At 43.3% G+C, this 21,649-nt stretch overlaps 1 protein-coding gene and 1 long non-coding RNA gene across 18 annotated transcripts in view; one reads left to right on the top strand and one right to left on the bottom strand.

Annotated features, from left to right (window-relative positions):
• Positions 1-15,496, top strand: part of LOC126996561 (uncharacterized) — a 42,506-nt gene extending 27,010 nt beyond the window's left edge. For 3 of the 17 annotated variants that reach the window (XR_007751277.1, XR_007751269.1, XR_007751280.1), the window contains exons 4-10: positions 689-840; positions 1,525-1,686; positions 6,254-6,356; positions 10,543-10,666; positions 11,338-11,522; positions 14,457-14,501; positions 15,304-15,496. Coding sequence is in view for 6 of the 17 variants with exons in the window: in XM_050857138.1 (XP_050713095.1) it covers positions 1,525-1,611 (87 nt within the window). In the remaining 11 variants the exon portion in view is untranslated. Of the gene's footprint in view, positions 1-688; positions 853-1,524; positions 1,738-6,253; positions 6,357-10,542; positions 10,667-11,337; positions 11,523-14,456; positions 14,502-14,766; positions 14,864-15,303 lie in introns of all 17 variants that reach the window. The other 14 variants (XR_007751271.1, XR_007751274.1, XR_007751289.1 and 11 more) reach the window with 14 other exon arrangements.
• Positions 15,258-21,649, bottom strand: part of LOC126996603 (uncharacterized) — a 7,835-nt gene continuing 1,443 nt past the window's right edge. The window contains exons 2-3 of the long non-coding RNA XR_007751292.1: positions 16,707-16,813; positions 15,258-15,407 (exon numbers count right to left, since the gene is read on the bottom strand). This is a non-coding gene — a long non-coding RNA (uncharacterized LOC126996603). The remainder of the gene's footprint in view (positions 15,408-16,706; positions 16,814-21,649) is intronic.

Here is a 21,649-nt window from a genome sequence, read left to right as displayed (position 1 = left end):
GCTGGATATCCCTTCACTGGTAGCCTGGTAACATATAGTCCCAGGTCTTTCTCTGCCTCTGTGGTGGATAGTGGAGTGTTTCCCATGTGGTATTGGTGTGCTGGATATCCCTTCACTGGTAGCCTGGTAACATAATGGTCGCAGGTCTTACTCTGTGGTGGATAGTGGAGTGTTTCCCATGTGGTATTGGTGTGCTGGATATCCCTTCACTGGTAGCCTGGTAACATAATGGTCGCAGGTCTTACTCTGTGGTGGATAGTGGTGTGTTTCCCATGTGGTATTGGTGTGCAGGCCTTTACATTTTTCTTCATTGAATTGTAGCAGACACTTTTGTTCCATTCCTGTAGCTTGGTGAGGTATTCTGGTAGGAAATCCACAGTCTAGGGGTCACACTGCCCTAACCTAACGTGACCTCCTTAATGGGAGACTTTGAACCCCGTGACCCCTCGTTTTGACACTTAATCTGAGCATGACAAATTAAATCAAACTAACTTAACCTAACGTATCCTTATGTAACCTGCCTAATGTTTATTTATTTTTTTTTTTTTTTTGCCCCTTTAACTCACCCTGTTTTCACATTTCATCTCAGGCCTGTACTTTTGGGGGGGGGCTAGAGGGCATCATACACATCTCTCTCTCTCTCTCTCTCTCTCTCTCACCAAAAAAAATAATGTTCCCACATCCTCAGGTCAGACGAGCCACAATGGGCGCAGGTCACAACAGGTCACCACATGCAGGTCGGAGGTCACACAGCCAGCGTCCACAACCTGACCCCTAAGAGTGGATACCAGCTGTCTGGAGTGGATACAGAAGTGGATTCCTTACAGCATCGGAACTCCCGTAAGAGGAGACGTAGGAAGCACAGCTGTGGAGGAGGAGGAGGAGGAGGAGGAGGAGGAGGAAGGGTTAGAAGAGGCATGGAAGAAAGAGAAAATAAAGTAAATAAGAAAATGAGACGAAGGGATTGAGAGAGAGAGAGAGAGAGAGAGAGAGAGAGAGAGAGAGAGAGAGAGAGAGAGAGAGAGAGAGAGAGAGAGAGAGAGAGAGAGAGAGAGAGAGAGAGAGAGAGAGAGAGAGAGAGAGAGAGAGAGAGAGAGAGAGAGAGAGAGAGAGAGAGAGAGAGAGAGAGAGAGAGAGAGAGAGAGAGAGAGAGAGAGAGAGAGAGAGAGAGAGAGAGAGAGAGAGAGAGAGAGAGAGAGAGAGAGAGAGAGAGAGAGAGAGAGAGAGAGAGAGAGAGAGAGAGAGAGAGAGAGAGAGACTTGCACACTTTTTTTTATATATTTATTTTATTTTTTTATTTTTTTTAATTATTTCATATTTATAATTATTTCCTTCTTCCCTCCCCTTCCTCCCTTTCCTCCTCCTCTTCTTCTTCTTTATATTTTTTCTTTCCTTATAATATAAATTTTCTTTTCATATATTTTCTTTTTCTTATTATTTTTCTCCTTCAACCTCCCCCTTCCCTTCCTTCCTTCTCCTCCCCTCCCCCCAACTCCCCCTCCTAACCCCTCCCTTACCCCATAGGTCAAGATCTCGGTCACCCTCGGAGTCTCGTCACTGGAAACTTCCCGAGGAGCTGCGTCGGCGCCTCACACTCCACCTCCAAGCTGACCCAGGACTGTCCCGAGCTGAGCTGCACGACATAACCTATGCTAGGATCGAACCCGCCCGCAACCTCAAGATCAAGTACGGGTCACCCAAGACTAGGAGACACCGTAGCCTTCGCCGATCTAAGAGGCGGGTGATTGGGGTCTGAAGGGGCTGTTTTTAGGGGCGAGAGGGCAGGGATAAGACTGTAGGGTTACTGTCAGTGCTGAGAGAAAAAAAAGAGACGGGTAATTTTGGGTCTGATTTTGGTGCCTGAGGGGGTGGAAAAGAGTAGAAGGGAAGGACAGGGGCTGAGAAGGAGTTGTCAGGGTGCTATGGGTTTAGTAATGGGCTGGTTTGGGGCTTTTTAGAGGGCTGCTTTAGGGCTGAGAGTGTAAGGCCACACAGAAAGTGAGGAAGCTAGCGAGAGCGGCGAGGCGAGTTTCTGTGGCCACACGAAAAGCGAGGCGAGGCGAAGGTTGTCATGGCAATGCGACTCCGCGGAGCAGTATAGCGCAGCAACACTACACACTCCTTGCCGGCACCCACCCCGTCGAGGAATGAGGTGGAAAATTTATATACACAGTTCCGTGCTTCACTTATTTGGCGTTTTATGAAAAATTTGTATACACCATCAGGAGGCTTTTCTCTATAAGATGGAATCGTTTATTTTAGTCTTTACTTGATAGCCGCTGCAAGTGGTAGCTATATGCACAGTGTGTTATAAACATTACGGACTGATTATTTAACTTCAACTCGTCACTATTTTTTTTTTCTTTTTTTTTACGTTGTTGCCTATTGCGCCAGTAGGCATCTTCCCGGTGGGGCCTGATGGTAGGCCCAAGGCTTCTTCCAGGTGGGGCCTGATGGTCGGCCCAGCCCGTTCTGGCGCAGGCGAGTGTTTATAGTGGCGCCATCTTGCATTGGCTCATGCTGTCCCCCGGAACTCGTTCTTGATTCACTTGGACGGCTTCCTCTAGAGTCCGGGTTGATGGGTGGTCTTCAGGACAGCATGTGGGTAGTTTTAAGCCACTCGCCGGTGACTGAAAAATCCGAGGTGGTAGCGTGGGGATTCGAACTCACGTCGTCCATCACGCGGTGAATGTGGGCCCAGTACGCTACCAGTTCAGCCACCGCCTACCCAGTTTATTCAGTTTATGTTTTATTGAGCTTTCACAAACATATTTGTCGTTATTTGAGTTCTCCAATGGCTGCTGCGTCTAATGGTGTTAACCAAAATGTCCTATCTAATGCATGAGTTGAGTTATGGCAAATACAGTAAACCCTGGTTATAACGGACCTGCTTTTAAAGGATTTTAGATATAACGGACAAGGTCAGAGGGTCACAGAGACCCACCGAGAGTAGTTTTTGAGCCACCCGCCTCCGGTAACTACAATAGCTCCTGCTGCCCACCTGCCCCTCCTCCTGCTGCCCCATCCTTGGCTTACCACAGCCCATAGCTCCTGCTGCCCACCTGCCCCTCCTCCTGCTGCCCCATCCTTGGCTTACCACAGCCCATAGCTCCTGCTGCCCACCTGCCCCTCCTCCTGCTGCCCCATCCTTGGCTTACCACAGCCCATAGCTCCTGCTGGCCACCTGCCCCTCCTCCTGCTGCCCCATCCTTCACTTACCGCAGTCTTTTTCAGCCCACCTCATGAAATATTTTCCTCTTCGTGTCTCCATTCAAATGAAGAGCGTATTCACACCACAACAAAGTCTTGTGCATCAATCCAGGACGTAAAGGTAATGGAAAATAGCCAAGTGTTTGTGAGTGTTGGTACTGACACAAATAAGTGGGTTGAGGGGGCTAAGCCCCAAGGTCGGTGGCAAGGTTAAGTTATGTTTGGTCAGTAGATTTATTCTGCACGCAGTGAGGAAATACGCAGCGCGGGACTGGACATGGTATCGGCATGCGTGGTCCAATTGGCGGGCCTGTGTTGCGAGAAATACCTCCTTGCAGAAATAAGTCGCTCTGCTGTCCACCATGCATGTGCACTGTGGGAATGCACAGGAGGAAAACATCAATTTGCCTGGTTTTGTTCTAGTTTGTCCACATGTGACCTTTGTGAGCAGTGAGTGAACTGTAGAAACTGTCAGCAAGTTCAACATCTCTCTTTGCGAGCTATATCAGTGCTGCAGCTGCGGCGGGTGTAACACAGGCATGGAAAAGTCAATCATTAAAATATCGTGACAGAAAGAGTCAACAGATTAACACCTCGATAACTACAAACATTAAGAAGTTTTGTCTACCAGTGTGGAATTGGCACACTTGTAAAATTTCCCCGTAGCAATATGGCCCCCAGCAGGGCCCCACTGCCAGCTTCAGTGGCTCACAGTCCATCGCCAAGCGGCTACACAGACAACTTGCAGATAACACAATAAAAAAATATAGATATACCTACATTATTTGGTTCATTGGTATTATTTTACATTTTTTTTTTTCGCTGCTCATAACGGACTTTCAGCATTAACGGACTAAGGTCCGCCCCAATTAGTCCGTTATATCGAGGGTTTGCTGTAAAATGGAAGCATGTCTGTGATGTCACACCTGACCGAGCAATCTCGCGTGAGAAAAGTTAATCGTCAACTCTCCTCTCTTTCTCGCTGATCACCTCCAAGCTTTCTCGCCAGTACCTGCCAGTGTGGCCAACACCTCCATTGCTTATATTGTGTATTAAAGTTTCTTGCCCTCGCTCACTCTGTGGCCTAAGAGAAGGTAGGGGAATTTAGGGGCTGTTTTGGGACTGAAGGAGAAGAAGAGCGAAGGAAAGAGGCTGAAATGAGAGATACAGGGTGTTAGGATGCTATTGGTCTAAAAATGGACTGATTTAGGGCTGTTTAGGGGGCTGAGGGGACTGAGAAAGAGCATAGAGGAAAGGAAAGGGCTATAAGGTTGCTATTGGGGCTGAAAGATTGAGTGTAAGGGAAGGGCTGAGAAAGTGAGGGCTGATTATGGGTCTGAGAGAGAGGGTAGAGGGAAGGAAAGGGGCTGAAATGAGAGATAAAAGTGAGAAAGGGGGCTGCCAGGATGCTATGGGTTCAAGAAAAGGGTCCTTTTTGGCTTTGTAAGGCTGTTTAAGGGCTTGTATAGAGGGAAGAAAAGGGCTGTCATGAGAGGGGGCTGAGGTGGTGTTTGTAAGGAAGGGGCTGCCACAGGTGAAGAAAATGAAGGAAGGGGGGCTGGAAAGGAAGGGAAGGGGGCTGAAAAGTGAAGGAAGGGAAGGAGGGCTGGAAAAGTGAAGGAAGGAAGGAGGGCTGAAAAGTGAAGGAAGGGAAGGAGGGCTGGAAAAGTGAAGGAAGGAAGGAGGGGCTGGAAAAGTGAAGGAAGGGAAGGAGGGCTGGAAAAGTGAAGGAAGGAAGGAGGGCTGGAAAAGTGAAGGGAAGGAAGGAGGGCTGGAAAAGTGAAGGAAGGGAAGGAAGGAGGGCTGAAAAGTGAAGGAAGGGAAGGAGGGCTGGAAAAGTGAAGGAAGGGAAGGAGGGCTGGAAAAGTGAAGGAAGGGAAGGAGGGGCTGGAAAAGTGAAGGAAGGGAAGGAGGGCTGGAAAAGTGAAGGAAGGGAAGGAGGGCTGGAAAAGTGAAGGGAAGGAGGGGCTGGAAAAGTGAAGGAAGGAAGGAGGGTGAAAAGTGAAGGAAGGGAAGGAGGGCTGGAAAAGTGAAGGGAAGGAAGGGAGGGCTGGAAAAGTGAAGGAAGGGAAGGGAGGGGCTGGAAAAGTGAAGGGAAGGGAAGGGAGGGGCTGGAAAAGTGAAGGGAAGGGAAGGGAGGGGCTGGAAAAGTGAAGGGAAGGGAAGGGAGGGGCTGGAAAAGTGAAGGGAAGGGAAGGGAGGGGCTGGAAAAGTGAAGGGAAGGGAAGGGAGGGGCAGTTACAAAAGGTGGCTGAGAGAGGCTGGTGGAGGAGGCGGTGGCTGAGTGGATAGTGTGACGGTGCTGCGTTCAGGACGACGCGAGGTCAATCCCCGCCCGGTGCCACAAGCTGGGATTTTTGAGCCACCGCCGAGAGGCCTAAGACTACCCACATGCTGCCCAGAAGACCACCTATCAACCCGGACTCTAGATTCTAGGATTAAAGATGAGCTCCAGGGGGCAGCATGAGCCAGTGTAAGATGGCGCCACTATAAACACTTGCCTGCGCCACAACGGGCTGGGCCGACCATCACTGACACGAAGGAAGGCCTACCGGCGCAACAGGCGTAGACGTCAAAAAATAAAAAAATAAAATAAATCAAAAATCAAAACAAGGCAAGGTTGGAGCACTGGGATAAGTGTACACACTTTAACAAGGAGAAATCTGCCACAAACATTATGACGGGAATGTTTACATGGATTTACAGGTCATGAGAGGTCAGGAACAGGATGTTAAGTCAAGGGCTAAAGGGACACACATATATATTGCTGAAAAAACACAGACTGAGACTTTGAAATAAATTGGTTCACAAAAAATAAGTGTGTGTGTTTGTATGTGTGTAATACACCACGGCCTGATCACGTGTTGGACTCGTAATCGCCAGCAAGGACCCTCCAGACATGACCAAGTCCTCCTAAAGTCCTAAAATCCTTGATCATAAACCTACATTATAAAACAAAAACAAACCAATTACATTATTATTATTATTATTATTATTATTATTATTATTATTATTATTATTATTATTATTATTGTTATTTCAGCAATTCCATCGATTGCAAGGCCAGTCCTCCCATTGATGGTGAGAGCCCCTGCCCCCTCTCCCTGGGCCCCCACACCAGTGCCACGCTGCCCAGGCCCCCTAAGGTGAGTGCCAGGTGGTTTGGTCTGGGGCACTAACATTAGAATTTATGGTAATTTTTTTTAATTATTTACTCTTATTTTGCTGGTGGTGGTGGTGGTGGTGGTGGTAATACTGTATTCTTAAGTAGTGAGGGGGCCCACCACTCTGGAATAGCTTATATATATATATATATATATATATATATATATATATATATATATATATATATATATATATATATATATATATATATATATATATATATATATATATATATATATATATATATATATATATATACATATATATAAACATATATATATATATATCTATATATATATATATATATATATATATATATATATATATATATATATATTATATATATATATATAATATATATATATAATATATATATATATTATTGAAGAGGTCGCGTAAATCAAAAACAATGTAAATCAAACAAGAGGTAAGTTTCTATTGAAAGATAAATATTCACTCTATTATTATTATTTTTTTTTTTTTACAACAAAGGAGGCAGCTCAAGGCCACACAACATAAGAAAACAATAATAAAAAAAAGCCTGCTACTCGCTGCTCCCAAAAAAGAATTAAAAGAGGTGGCCGAAAGAAAGATCAATTTCGGGAGGAGGGGTGTCCTGATACCCTCCTCTTGAAAGAGTTCAAGTCGTAGGCAGGAGGAAATACAGATGAAGGAAGGTTGTTCCAGAGTTTACCAGCGTGAGGGATGAAAGAGTGAAGATGCTGGTTAACTCTTGCATAAGGGGTTTGGACAGTATAGGGATGAGCATGAGTAGAAAGTCGAGTGCAGCGGGGCCATGGAGGGGGGAGGCATGCAGTTAGCAAGTTCAGAAGAGCAGTCAGCGTGGAAATATCGATAGAAGATAGAAAGAGAGGCAACATTGCGGCGGAATTTAAGAGGTAGAAGACTATCAGTATGAGGAGGAGAGTTGATGAGACGAAGAGCCTTAGCCTCCACTCTGTCCAGAAGAGCTGTGTGAGTGGAGCCCCCCTACACATGAGATGCATACTCCATACGAGGGCGGACAAGGTCCCTGTATATGGACAGCAACTGTGCAGGGGAGAAGAACTGGCGGAGACGGTACAGAACGCCCAGCCTCGAGGAAGCTGATTTAGTAAGAGATGAGATATGAAGTTTCCAGTTGAGATTTTGAGTTAAGGATAGACCGAGGATGTTTAGTGTTGAGGAAGGTGATAGCTGGGTGTTGTCAAAGAATAGGGGATAGTTGTTTGGAAGATTGTGTCGAGTGGATAGGTGGAGAAACTGTGTTTTTGAGGCGTTGAAGGACACCAGGTTCTTCTTGCCCCAATCGGAAATAATAGTAAGGTCTGAGGCAAAGCGTTCTGCAGCCTCCAGCCTTGAGTCGTTAAGTTCCTGTAGGGTGGGTCTTCTATTAAAAGAAGTTGAGTAATGCAGAGTGGAATCATCGGCGTAGGAATGGATAGGACAGTTCGTTTTGGAAAGAAGATCATCAATGAACAACAGAAAAAGAGTGGGAGATAGGACAGAACCCTGTGGGACACCACTGTTAATAGATTTAGGGGAAGAACAGTGACCGTCTACCACGGCAGAAATAGAACGGTCAGAAAGGAAACTGGAGATAAAGGTACAGAGAGAAGGATAGAAACCGTAGGAGGGTAGTTTGGAAAGCAAAGATTTGTGCCAGACCCTATCAAAAGCTTTTGATATGTCCAGCGCAATAGCAAAAGTTTCACCGAAACGGCTAAGAGAGGATGACCAAGAGTCAGTTAAGAAGGCTAGGAGAACGCCCCTTGCAGAACCCATACTGGCGATCAGATAGAAGGTCAGAAGTGGAAAGGTGCTTTTGAATCTTCCGGTTAAGGATTGATTCAAAAGCTTTAGATAGACAAGAAAGTAAAGCTATAGGACGGTAGTTTGAGGGATTGGAGCGGTCACCCTTCTTAGGCACAGGCTGTATGAAGGCATACTTCCAGCAAGAAGGAAAGGTAGATGTTGACAGGCAGAGGCGAAAGAGTTTGACCAGGCAGGGTGACAGCACGGAGGCACAGTTTTTAAGGACAATAGGAGGCACTCCATCAGGTCCATAAGCCTTCTGAGGATTGAGGCCAGAGAGGGCATAGAAAACATCATTTTGAAGAATCTTTATAACAGGCATAAAGGAGTCAGAGGGGGGATGAGTAGGAGGAATATGCCCAGAATCGTCCAGAGTGGAGTTTTAGAAAAGTTTGAGAGAAGAGTTCAGCCTTAGAGATAGATGAGACGGCAGTGTTGCCGTCAGGACTGAGGAGTGGAGGAAAGATGAAGAAGTGAAGTTGGAGGAGATGTTTTGGCTAGATGCCAGAAGTCACGGGAAGAGTTAGAGAAAGCAAGGTTTTGACATTTTCTATTAATGAAAGAATTTTTGGTTAGTCGGAGAATAGATTTGGCACGATTTCGGGCAGAAATGTAAAGTTCATAATTAGCATTAGTTTGAAGGCTCTGGTACCTTTTGTGAGCTACCTCTCTATCATTGACAGCACGAGAACAAGCGTGATTAAACCAAGGCTTTTTAGCGTGAGGAGTAGAGAAAGAACGAGGAATGTATGCCTCCATTCCAGAGACAATCACCTCTGTGATGCGCTGAGCACACACAGAGAGGTCTCTATCCTGGAAGCAATAATCATTCCACGGGAATGGAAAGTACATCTCAGGTCGTCCCACCGAGCTGAAGCAAAATGCCAGAAGCATCGCCTTCGGTGGGTCCAGAGGGTGTACAGGAGCGATAGGACAGGATGCAGAAATAAGATTGTGATCGGAGGAGCCCAACGGAGAGAACAGTTTGACAGAATAAGCAGAAGGGTTTGAGGTAAGGAAGAGGTCTAGAATGTTGGGCCGGTCTCCAAGACGGTCGGGAATACGTGTAGGGTGCTGGACCAACTGCTCTAGGTCGTTGAGGATAGCAAAGTTGTAGGCTTGTTCACCAGGATGGTCAGTGAAAGAGGATGAAAGCCAAAGCTGGTGGTGAACATTGAAATCTCCTAGGATGGAGATTTCAGCGAAGGGAGAGTGGGTCAAGATGTGCTCCACTTTAGAATTCAAATAGTCAAAGAATTTTACATAGTTGGTAGAGTTAGGTGAGAGATAAACAGCACATATGTATTTAGTAATAGAATAGAAGTTTAATGAGAAACCTTATTATTTGATCGTTTCTTAATCAATAAAACGCAAAGTAACGCCAGTAACTGTCCATTCGCTTCATGTCATACTGTGCGTGTGTGTTAATAACTGCAGAAGACAGTTCATGGAATGATCAAATATATATATATATATATATATATATATATATATATATATATATATATATATATATATATATATATATATATATATATATATATATATATATATATATATATATATATATATATATATATATATATATATATATATATATATATATATATATCGCCTAAATCTGAACAATGTATAACAACTGTTTTGCAAAGATAAGCACACGACGTGAGCTAAATCATTTCAAGGTTGTCTTCAGTACTGAAGACAACACATGACATTCGCAGTCGCATTTTTTAAAGCAAATGAATGTATAATTGTAATTCAGGTACTGCTACGTTATTTTACCGTGTTTTACATCACAAGGTATTATAGATTATCATTAAAAGGGAACATTATAACATAAACAATAAATACACATCACTTCCGTTACCTTCAAATGCTCCCGTACGAAACATTTTGAGAGCGGCGACATCACTTCATATCGCGACTGTACACAAACTAAACATTAATTAAGATATTTACAACAGAATGGAATGAAAGTGTGTGTGTGTGTGTGTGTGTGTGTGTGTGTGTGTGTGTGTATTTACCTAGTTGTATTTACCTGTCCAGTTTCTCCAATCCCTCTTGTATCCTGTACAATGCTATTAGGTCCCCTCTCTCTCTTCTGCTCTCCAGTGTTGTTAGTCCCAATTTCTCCAGTCTTTCTTCATAAGTATGTTCTCTCAGAGTTTCCGGTAATTTAGTTTCTGCTCTTTGTATTCTTTCCAACTTTCTAATTTATTTCTTGTGTGTGTGTATGTGTGTGTGTGTGTGTGTGTGTTCATAAATTATTGATACACATGAGCACAAAATCCTGCTGAGCTATCTTTAATATTTTTAGAGCTAGCTCACAAAACGTCCAAACTTTTTCAGACCTGGCGGCCGTCAAGTTTTCCCTCCTGAGCTGCCGGTGTTGGTGGTGCCCAGGCTGGAACACTCCCCGCCCAGGGCTACGCCAACCTGAGGAGGCACAGCAAGACTTCTCCTGGCTTATAAGGTATTGGTGGTAGTAGTAGTAGTAGTTGTAAGCCAAGATGTATATAATAACTGTTTGTGGTTTTGTTAGGGTACGTTAGGTTTAGGGCGTCACCTTAGGGTATAAATCAACACAGAATGACCTCACTTTGTTGTATAAAATGTCTTGTTAGTAAGGAAGCATGTATGAATTTTCTGAGTCAAGACCTGTAGTAACTGTTTAGGGTTTTGTTAGGTTAGTTAAGTTTAGTGTATCTTGAAACACTATGACAGCCAGCACCTTATGGTATAAATCAACACAGAATGACCTCACTGTGTTGCATAGAAAGTCTCATTAGCAAGGAAGCATAGATGAATTTTCTGAGTCAAAACCTGTTAGTAACTGTTTAGGGTTTTGTTAGGTTAGGCTAGTTAAGTTTAGGGTATCTTGAAGTGCATGACAGCCAACTGTTCAAGTAATCTCATACAAGCAAGCATATCAACCTGGTAGCAGTGATGGGCCAAATTTGTGGCTTTACCGTGTAGCAGCGACGGGCCAAATTTTGGCTTTACCGTGTAGCAACGACGGGCCAAATTTGTGCCATGACATAAACCCCCCAAAATAGATGATGCATAAACTGAACACAAATGCTTTGATATACATTATGAAATGGTTTGTGTGAGTGATGATTTTTTCCCATTTTTCTCGCTCAGAGGGACCATTAAGAAACATGATCCCCGCTGCTGCCACCACCACCGGGTAACATGTGCCGGCGACGATCTGTTCACACGTCACTTGCCGCAGCGTTGAGGCGGGATGCAGCGTGCTCTGAGGCCACCCCGGGCAGGAGGCAAGATGTGACCTCCTGCACCAAACCTTTGACCTCTATTCAGGAGCAGTAAGTAGCGGGCTTTTTTTTTATATATATTTTTCTTTACGCCCTTGAACTGTCTCCTTAGCTGTAAAAAAAAAAAACCCTGACTCATTGCCGTCCTGGAGTGAACAGACTGTGATCCAGGTGAAGGTATTACTCGGGTAACTTATTGTGTGTTGTCGTAGAAAATGACTCATCCTCACTCTGCTCTGAGTCTATTATGGAACATTATCTCTCTCTCTCTCTCTCAGGGCCCACATATCGACCGCCACACGTATTTGACCAGGCTTTCCTAGGAGTTGTGGGCATTTCCAGGGGTAGTTTTGTGACCCTTCCTCTGTACTGTGAACCTAAAGAAACACACATTTGACCAGGCTTTCCTAGGAGTTGTGGGCATTTCCAGGGGTAGTTTTGTGACCCTTCCTCTGTACTGTGAACATAGGAAACACACATTTGACAAGGCTTTCCTAGGAGTTGTGGGCATCTCCAGGGATAGTTGTGTGACCCTGGTGGTAGTGTGACCCTTCCTCTGTACCATGAACCTAAGGAAACACACATTTGCCAAGGCTTTCCTAGGAGTTGTGGGGGCATTTCCAGGGGTAGTTTTGTGACCCTGGTAGTAGTTTGACCCTTCTTCTGTACTGTGAACCTAAGGAAACACATTTGACCAGGCCTTTCCTAGGAGTTGTGGGCATTCCCAGGGGTAGTTTTGTGACTCTGGTAGTAGTGTGAACCTTCCTCTGTACCATGAACCTAAGGAAACGTACATTTGACCAGGCTTTCCTAGGTGTTGTGGGTATTGCCAGGGGCAGTTTTGTGACCCTGGTGGTAGTTTGACCATTCCTTTGTACCATGAACCTAAAGAAACACATATTTGCCAAGGCTTTCCTAGGAGTTGTGGGCATTTCCAGGGGTAGTTTTGTGACCCTGGTAGTAGTTTGACCCTTCCTCTGTACCGTGAACCTAAGGAAACACACATTTGACTAGGCTTTCTTAGGATTTGTGGGCATTTCCCGAGGTAGGTGTGTGACCCTGGCATAGCTGGGCGTTATCGCGATAAGTTATCGCAATACTTTATCGCTGATAACAAAATTGGGTTATCGGCCATCCGCTACTTATTTAAGTATATATCGGTATCATCGTTACTTTTGTAACCAAACTAGTGATAATCGATACTTTTTTCTGCCTCAAAAAAAAAAAAAAAAAAAAAAAAGCGTTGTCTCCTCCCTACACGTGGCGCCGGTGTTGTGTGAAAAAAACTTTTGGGTATGAAATATCTTCAGTGAAGAGATTTCATACTTAGATCATCAACATTAAAACACTAGCTTATATTTTTATGTTACTCAAAAATCAATATATCAAAGAGAAAAATCATTTAACTTTGCCCCCAAAATGATTATTCACTGCCTCAAAGTTGATATTCCATATTCGTTTGTGAGCATGCCATGGTATTGAAGGCACCCGGTGTTGTGTTATTTGGTGTCCCATCGTCAAAGTTTACAAACACTGGTCTCGTGAACTGTTCAGACCAGTAAGTGTAGCCCTGTACAGTCTCACAAAGCTTTTTAACACATTAAGAGTTGTTTCTAGAACGACACTCTGTACATATAAATACAACTCGTACAGAGTATCGTTCTAGAAACAGCGAGGATGGTGGTACTGTATGTCTGATTCAGCCTTCCAGCAACTCCTAATTATGGTTAAAAAGCTTTGTGAGACTGTACAGGTCTAGGCTTGCTGGTCTGAGCATGCACAGTTCACGAGAGACCAGTGTTTGTAAACAAAAGTGCCAGCTTTTGACGGTGGGGACGCCAAATAACACAACACCGGTTCAGGCGTTTCTAGTATTACTGTCCATAGGTACGTGTCAACGTGTGGTTTTCAGGTTTTGTAAATTTTCTAAAATACTGATAATGAAAATTTGAAGTCATCTATGTTTTTTATTTGAAATATCAATAATATCGTTTTTGTCTATCGGAATTGTGGATTTATATCGGGTATCGGTTATCGCCTATATTTGTTTCTCCAGTTAACGAATATCGGTTATCACCGATAAGGTTTTCCATTATTGGTTATCGGGAATAAGATTTTCTGTTATCGTGCCCAGCTATGGACCCTGGTGGTAGTGTGACCCTTCCTCTGTACTGTGAACCTAAAGAAACACACATTTGACCAGGCTTTCTTAGGATTTGTGGGCATTTCCTGGGGTAGGTGTGTGACCCTGGTGGTAGTGTGACCCTTCCTCTGTACCGTGAACCTAAAGAAACACATATTTGGCAAGGCTTTCCCTAGGAGTTGTGGGCATTTCCCAGGGTAGTTGTGTGACCCTGGTGGTAGTTTGACCCTTCCTCTGTACCATGAACCTAAGGGAACACACATTTGACCAGGCTTTCCTAGGAGTTGTGGGCATTTCCCGGGGTAGTTGTGTGACCCTGGTGGTAGTGTGACCCTTCCTCTGTACCATGAACCTAAGGAAACACACATTTGACCAGGCTTTCCTAGGAGTTGTGGGCATTTCCCGGGTTAGGTGTGTGACCCTGGTGGTAGTGTAACCCTTCCTCTGTACCGTGAACCTAAGGAAACACACATTAGAACTCAATCTACATCCGTTTTGGCCCTGGGAGGTGGTTGGTGTGAGGGTCTGAACCAGGCTCACCAGCAGGGACTTGGCACGACACACTACAACTTGTGACTATAATTTAGCCTCTAACTGCTGCTGCTGCTGCGGTCATAACTTTGGGGTGTAACAGAGATGTTTTTTGTGTGTGTGTGTGTGTGTGAGGAGGAAGAGGAAGAGGAAGGAAGATTATAGATTTTCCTTTTCAGATGTGGAGGTAACTCTCTCTCTCTCTCTCTCTCTCTCTCTTAGGAATGAGAAAATAGATTAATTTTTATATACTTTTATTATTATTATTATTATTATTATTATTATTATTATTATTATTATTATTATTACAGATCTCACAACTGATGGAAGCTGGGACGGAAAGTTGCTGAAATGTGGTAAGCTACAATTTCCTCTTTCAACCATGATTTCTATCAGTCTACCACAATCTACCAGGGTCTAACCACCACACAATCATTCGCCCAGCATCCCTCTACCAGTCTACCACAATTCAACCATCAGTCATCAACCGAAAAACTCGACTTGTTCAAAACTTTTTCAACTCTGTAACCCCAAAATGTCAACCCAAGACCTGACATTCAACCACGATTTCTACCACTCCACCACAATCTACTGGGACCTAACCACCATATATCTTTTCAGGGCAATGGCTGACTGGATGGTGCTGTCTGGTCACTCAGCTCAGCAAGGGACTGGAAGCTGGAACACTCTCTCTCTCTCTCAAAAAAATAATGTAAAGGTGTATAAGGTCCATTAAAAAGAAGAGAGAGAGAGAGAGAGAGAGAGAGAGAGAGAGAGAGAGAGAGAGAGAGAGGAGGTTCAAATATATCCATGGTTATATAATATTCAACTTTATTTATCTTCTCTTTTATACAACAACAGCTGAGAGAGAGAGAGAGAGAGAGAGAGAGAGAGAGAGAGAGAGAGAGAGAGTGTTCCATCTCATCCTCTCTCTCTCCCCAACATCCAGGCGGCATCTTGGGAGGGGAGGGGAAGGGAAGGGAAGAATACAATAGCTCACTGGTGGAGAGAGAGAGAGAGAAGAGTAATAGGTTTAAATACATCCATTGTAATATATATTTCCAAACTTTATCTTCTCTTTTATAGGAATACAGAGAGAGTTCTCTCTCTCTCTCCTTCCTTGGCTCAATTAATCTCCCTCCATCTTCTCCCCAACAGGACTCGTCTCAGCTGGTCTCATCTGGTCTGCCCCAGCATTTAGGCAGCATCTTGAAGGCCTGACTGGTCTCCTCAGCTCAGTGGTCTCGTCTCTGTCTCCTGCCCTGCAAGAGTCTGGCAGAGTTTAGTGCCAAGAGTGTGTGTGTGTGTGTGTGTGTGTGTGTGTGTGTGTGTGTGTGTGTGTGTGTGTGTGTGTGTGTGTCTCTCTCTCTCTCTCTCTCTCTCTATCTCTCTCTCAGGCCCCACAGGGTGTCCCCTTCACAGTGTGTTGACAACCCCCACAGAGACATGCCCCCCCAGACACATAAGGGATCCCCCCCCTCTCTCTCTCTCTCTCCAAGAAGTGTCAGTTTGCTCAATAAATATACAAGCAATTTCTGGTGTTTTTTCGTCCATTCTGCAAAGTTTTCAAAGAGACAGATCTTGAAATAAGTGGAGATAACAAGGAAATGAAGAGGAAGGAGGAAGAGAGGAAGGAAAAGGGAGAGAAATGGAGTTGAACTTGGAGGAGGAAGTGAACAAAACCACTAAAGTTACACTGGAGAAATACACAGACCTTAATAAAAGTGGAGATAGAAGAGGAATGAAAAGGAGGAGGAGGAAAAGGAAGACAGGAGGAGGAAGAGGAAAGGTTAAGCTATTTTTTTGTATAGGAGGAAAGGAGGAAGAGGTGGAGGAAAGAGGAGAAAAATGGACTTGAACTTGGAGGAGGAAATGAATGAAACCACCAAAATTATGCCAGAGAAATACACAGACCTTGATAAAAGTGGAGATAACAGGGAAATGCAAAGGATAAGGAGGAAAAGAAAGATGGGAGGAGGAAGAGGAAAGATTAAGCTATTTTTTGGCATAGGAGGAAAGGAGGAAGAGGTGGAGGAAAGAGGAGAAAAATGGACTTGAACTTGGAGGAGAAAATGAACAAAACCACCAAAATTGCGCCGGAGAAATACACAAATCTTGATAAAAGTGGAGATTAAAGAGAAACGAAGAGGAGGAGGAAAAAGAGGAAGACAAGAGGAGGAAGAGGAAAGATTAAGCAGTTTTTTGGTATAGGAGGAAAGGAGGAAGAGAGGAAGGAAAAATGAGAAAAATGGAGTTGAACTTGGAGGAGGAAATGAACGAAACCACCAAAATTACGCCGGAGAAATACACAGACCTTGATAAAAGTGGAGATAACAGGGAAACGAAGAGGAGGAGGAAGAAGAGGAAGACAGGAGGAGGAAGAGGAAAGATTAAGCTATTTTTTTGGCATAGGAGGAAAGGAAGAAGAGAGGAGGAAAGAAGGGAAAAACGGAGGAAACCTGGAGAGAATCAGTGAGAGAAAGGACCTGTTTTCAAGGCAGACCCTGACCTGACGTAACCTTGGCCCTGAACATACACAGGGGGTGGGTTGCTTCACTCACCCACCATCTCCATGCGTCCCCCAAGCCATGAGGTGCGTGGGTGTCCCTCGGTGGTCTCCTGGGCTCACTGGAGGGCTGCTGAGTCTGGTCTCATCTCAGTTCCTTCCCTGCAAGAACCATCACGGAGTTAGTGTGTGTGTGTGTGTGTGTGCGTCAACTTCAAGTGCCAATATCTCGGCAAGCACATCAGTTAGGAACACAAGATTCTAACACAAGATGCTCCTAACACTCGCCCACAACACCTGTAACTGGCAGTGCTCACAACCTTCTGGCTCCTGAGACACGAGGAATCAAATCATTTGGGGGTGTCGTGGACTTTGTGAGAGATGACCCTTCGCTACCAGGACTAGGCTGGGAGGGCTAGCTTTTGGACCCTCAACGGGGAGCACGGTTAAGTACAATGGCGTACCGAGGGGGGGGCCATGGGGCCATGACCCTCCCCTTTAGCAAAGAAAAAATAATATTGAATAAATAAATATTACTTGAACAATGGAGCTGCTGAGTTGAATAAGAGCAGGTGATCTCTTTTGAGAAACATTCATTGACGACGTAGGCTCACGTGGCCGAAGCCTAGTCATGTTATCCGTATAATATTTTCTGACCACAAATTCCAAATTTCTGAAAATTATGATTGATAGACTTCACTTTCTTTTTATGTAGTACTTTTTCTCTATAGCGTGTCACTCCTTGAATTCCCGCAGGCTTGGGATTTGTGCCTCTCCTTTCTTTACCTATTTCCTCCTTGGCCACAAAACGCCAGAAAACGCTTCACGTACATACTCTATCTGGTGTAGGAAAGTCACCACTGACTCGGCTGATGCCCCGGATAATTCAGTTAATCAGGTAGGTAAATAATGAAATAATGATTAAGAATAATTACTGCAAAACACGTCAGGTGAAGAATCAGCAGCCGTTTAATCTAAAGCAATAAGTGACCCAGGTTTTCTCATGAGTTTGGAAGTGCTCACCTCAGTTCTAAGTGTCACTAAACCCTTGCCGGAAAGGCTGCAGGGGTCACAACAAGAACTGATGGGTGCTCTTGGAAGTGTACAGAGCTGCATAGATGCACTTCAGTCCTATCGTGATGGAAATAAGTTCAACCAACTTTTTGCCCGAGCTGAGGAAAGGTACGGAAGCCAGAAGCCTTGAACAATCAGTGGTCATCAGAAACATAGTTAAGGCTAACCCTCCAACAGCAACTCCATAGGAGTACTATCGAAGAGCTATTTTTCTCCAGTTTTCGGACACTGCTATAGCACAACTCAGGGAAAGGTTTGCATCTGAACACATTAGTTAGGAGTTTTTTGTTGGGAAGTCTTGTTCCCTCTCTTTCAGTTGATACTTATTTTAGTGAACTGAAGGAGGCAGTTGAATTTATGGAAAATTTCTTGTAGATGCAGATCTCGAAGGTGAATATCTACGGGGCAGAGTTATTGGAAGCGTCGTGAATCTCATGAGAGGTCAAAGCAAGTTGTTGAGACATTGGCATGTGCCAAAAAATTGGGCACATATCTAAATTTTTCCACCTTATTGCATTTTTTTCAACCCTACCTGTTAGCACTTCCACCAATGAGCGATCCTTTAGTGCCCTTAAATTGCTTAAAACATACCTTAGGAACGCAATGAGTGAAAGTCGTTTAAATGGACTGGCCTTACTTTGTCTATTGTGACACAAATCTTGATCATGAAGTCCTTGATGAATTTGCACGTAAGAACAGACATAAATTTGAGGTAAACCAGTTTCAATGTATTGTTGTTAACAGCAACTAATCTAATCCATCTAGTTAATTTTTATTTTATATTCATAAAATACCTGACCCAGTTTCCATGTATCTTTAAAAATATGTATTACAGCAGCAGCCTGTATAAACGAAGATTATTCATGTTATATGAATATGAAAAAAATTCCTTGCCAGTGTATTACTTTTTTATCAGAACATGTAGTTCTAAACTAAGCAGTGTTGTTTCGAGGGTAAATTTTTGCAGTCCAAATTACAGAAATGAACAAGATTTTAAAAGTAATGCTCGCTCAAGTAACATAAAATTAGTACTTTAAAGATTATTTAAATCTCCCAGATTTATGTTGTAATCATATGCTACCAACAAACTTCTAAAATGTACAATGTATGTATATGTATGTATCATGCATGTATGTATAAAAAAATAATAAATTTACCCGAGCGATCTAACCCGAATCCTCAAGCTGTATGGGATCCCTGCGCTTGCAATAATACTGGACGCAGAAATTTTATATATATATATATATATATATATATATATATATATATATATATATATATATATATATATATATATATATATATATATATATATATTGGCCCCCTTTTCAATTTTCTGTTAAGTATGTGAGTTAACCTGAGGAAGGCAGAGGCTGGATGGTGAAGAAAGAAATGAGAAAAATCACCCCACACAAACCATTTCATAATATATATCATCAGATTATGTATCATCTATTTTGGGGTTTATATCATAACACAAATTTGGCCTGTTTTGCTACACACGGTAAAGCCACAAGTTACAATGAACAACGAACAGTGAACATGTTGGCTCCACGACCTGATGTGAACAGATAGGGAGTGAGCGCACAGACAGGAAGTGCCGGGAGGCGGAACACTCGTGGGTGGTCCTATGGACGGGTACAAGGCCGGCGGGCATGAACTGTTCACGTGGGCGTTGTCATGACGTTTTGTGACGTGTTGTGACGTGTTGTGATGTAAAACAACACGGTGGTGACGATTTGTATGGTAGCCGCTGGCCCTATATAGGAGCTCAGCAAGGAGCAGGAGTGTCGCAGTCACCAATTCAGTAACAGTTAAGCTATTTTTGGGCTGTGGCCGTTACTGTACTTGGGGCAACACTGGCGAGTAGAATTACGAGACTCTGTTAGGAGAAGCCGTATTTCTTGTGACTGTGTAGCATGTGATCGTTCTGGAGTATTAGTGTTATGTTGAGTAGGAACAACACTCAGTGTTGTTGTTAGTGAAGCGTAACCAACCGTACATATGTGTGTTTCATTAGTGACTGGTCGAGTGTCTGCCGTGAAGAGTGTTGATTTCATTTGGGCGTGTGACAATTAGTAGTGACGTTAACTTGTTGATTCTGTACTTACTCATGTGCTCAGGTATATTCCTTTTACTGTTAGAATAAATATTATAAGCAACTCAGTCATTACCATCTACACCTCCCTCTGACACGTTATTAAGTGTGCAAACGGGAGTACAAACTGTCCTACTCAATCCTTCTACATTTGCCGACTTCTAACCTGAAAATTGCCTCCTTCATCCCAATAGCTGGAATAACTTATAGTTATCATTAAAATCGTCACTTGCAGATGTCTTCGGGGAATAATTAAGGGTCAAAACCAGGTAATTATGATGCCCTGAGTACGACAATCTGGCACCACCGCTCAGAAGACACTTTTTGGCTCGGAAGATAGTTTTTTGACATGAGGAATTGACTATTTTAACACAGGGACGACTACCAACACAGGGACGGCTACCGACACAGGGACGACTAGCGACACAGGGACAACTAGCAACACAGAGACAACTAACAACACAGGGACAGCTTCCACCAGTATTCAATTTCCTTTGTGTAGTGAGCATACCAATTCTTGACAGCATACTTATTCTCATGGTATATAATAAAATTAATAGAGAGAGAGAGAGAGAGAGAGAGAGAGAGAGAGAGAGAGAGAGAGAGAGAGAGAGAGAGAGAGAGAGAGAGAGAGAGAATTTACATAGATTTACATAGAAAATCAGACCACACAGACCCCATGGTCCAGACTAGGTGGTCTGTCCTTAAACCTAAGTGATTTTACATTAATCAGATGGCTCCAAAACGTTGCTTTTCTACTCTAGTTAATATTAAGTTGAAGGAAGTGACGGTCGAGCTTGTTTATAAAGGAGTCAATCGTGTTACACTGGACCACTGACGGTGGGAGCTTATTCCATTGGCTAAAGATAGAAGGATACAGATAGTGTCAAAAGAAAGAAGATTAAATACTCTACAAATACACAAGAGCGAATCTCAAACAAACAAACAGAAAGCAGAGAAAAACATCCTTGACCCTGGTAGAGCGACCCTCGGAAATTGAAAAACCTGAATGAAAAGTGTTGATAAAAATGGGAATAACTCAAAATTGGATAAAGATAGGAACATGCAGATAGCACCAAAAGAAAGACGATTAAATACCCTACAAATACACAAGAGCGCATATCAAACACACAAACAGAGAGGAGAGAAAAACATCCTTGACCCTGGTAGAGCGACCCCAGCAATTGAAAAACATGAACGAAAATTGTCGATTAAAATAAAAATTACTCAAAATTGGATAAAGATAGGAACATACAGATAGTGTCAAAAGAAAGAAGATTAAATACTCTACAAATACACAAGAGCGAATCTCAAACAAACAAACAGAAAGCAGAGAAAAACACCCCCGAACCTGGCAGAGCGATTCCATGGTGTCAAGACTAGAGGGAAGAATCATGAAAAAAGTCCTTATAAAAGTCAAACTAATTCATAATTGGATAGAGATAGAACAACACAGATACCGCCAAAAGAAAGAAGATTAAATACTCTACAAATACTCAAGAGCGAATCTCAAACAAACAAACAGAAAGTAGAGAAAAACATCCTTGAACCTGGTAGAGCGATCCCAGAAATTGAAAAACGTGTATGAAAAATGTTGATAAAAATGGGACTTCCTCAAAAATGGATAAAGATAGGAACATGCAGGTAGCGTTAAAAGTAAGAGAAAGGATCAATCAACAACTTCATAAGAGAAAATCTCAAACAAACAAACAAGCACACTCGTATACCTGGTAAAACGAGATTACGGTGTTAAGACTAGAGGGAAGAATCATGAAAAGTTCTGAGAAAAGTCAAAATAACTCATAACTGAATAAAGATAGAAGGAT

The sequence above is a fragment of the Eriocheir sinensis genome, chromosome 1 (assembly GCF_024679095.1).
Source record: "Eriocheir sinensis breed Jianghai 21 chromosome 1, ASM2467909v1, whole genome shotgun sequence".
Taxonomy (NCBI): domain Eukaryota; kingdom Metazoa; phylum Arthropoda; class Malacostraca; order Decapoda; family Varunidae; genus Eriocheir; species Eriocheir sinensis.
The sequence above is the reverse complement of the archived record's forward strand: the minus strand, read 5'-3'. Positions and strand labels throughout refer to the sequence as shown.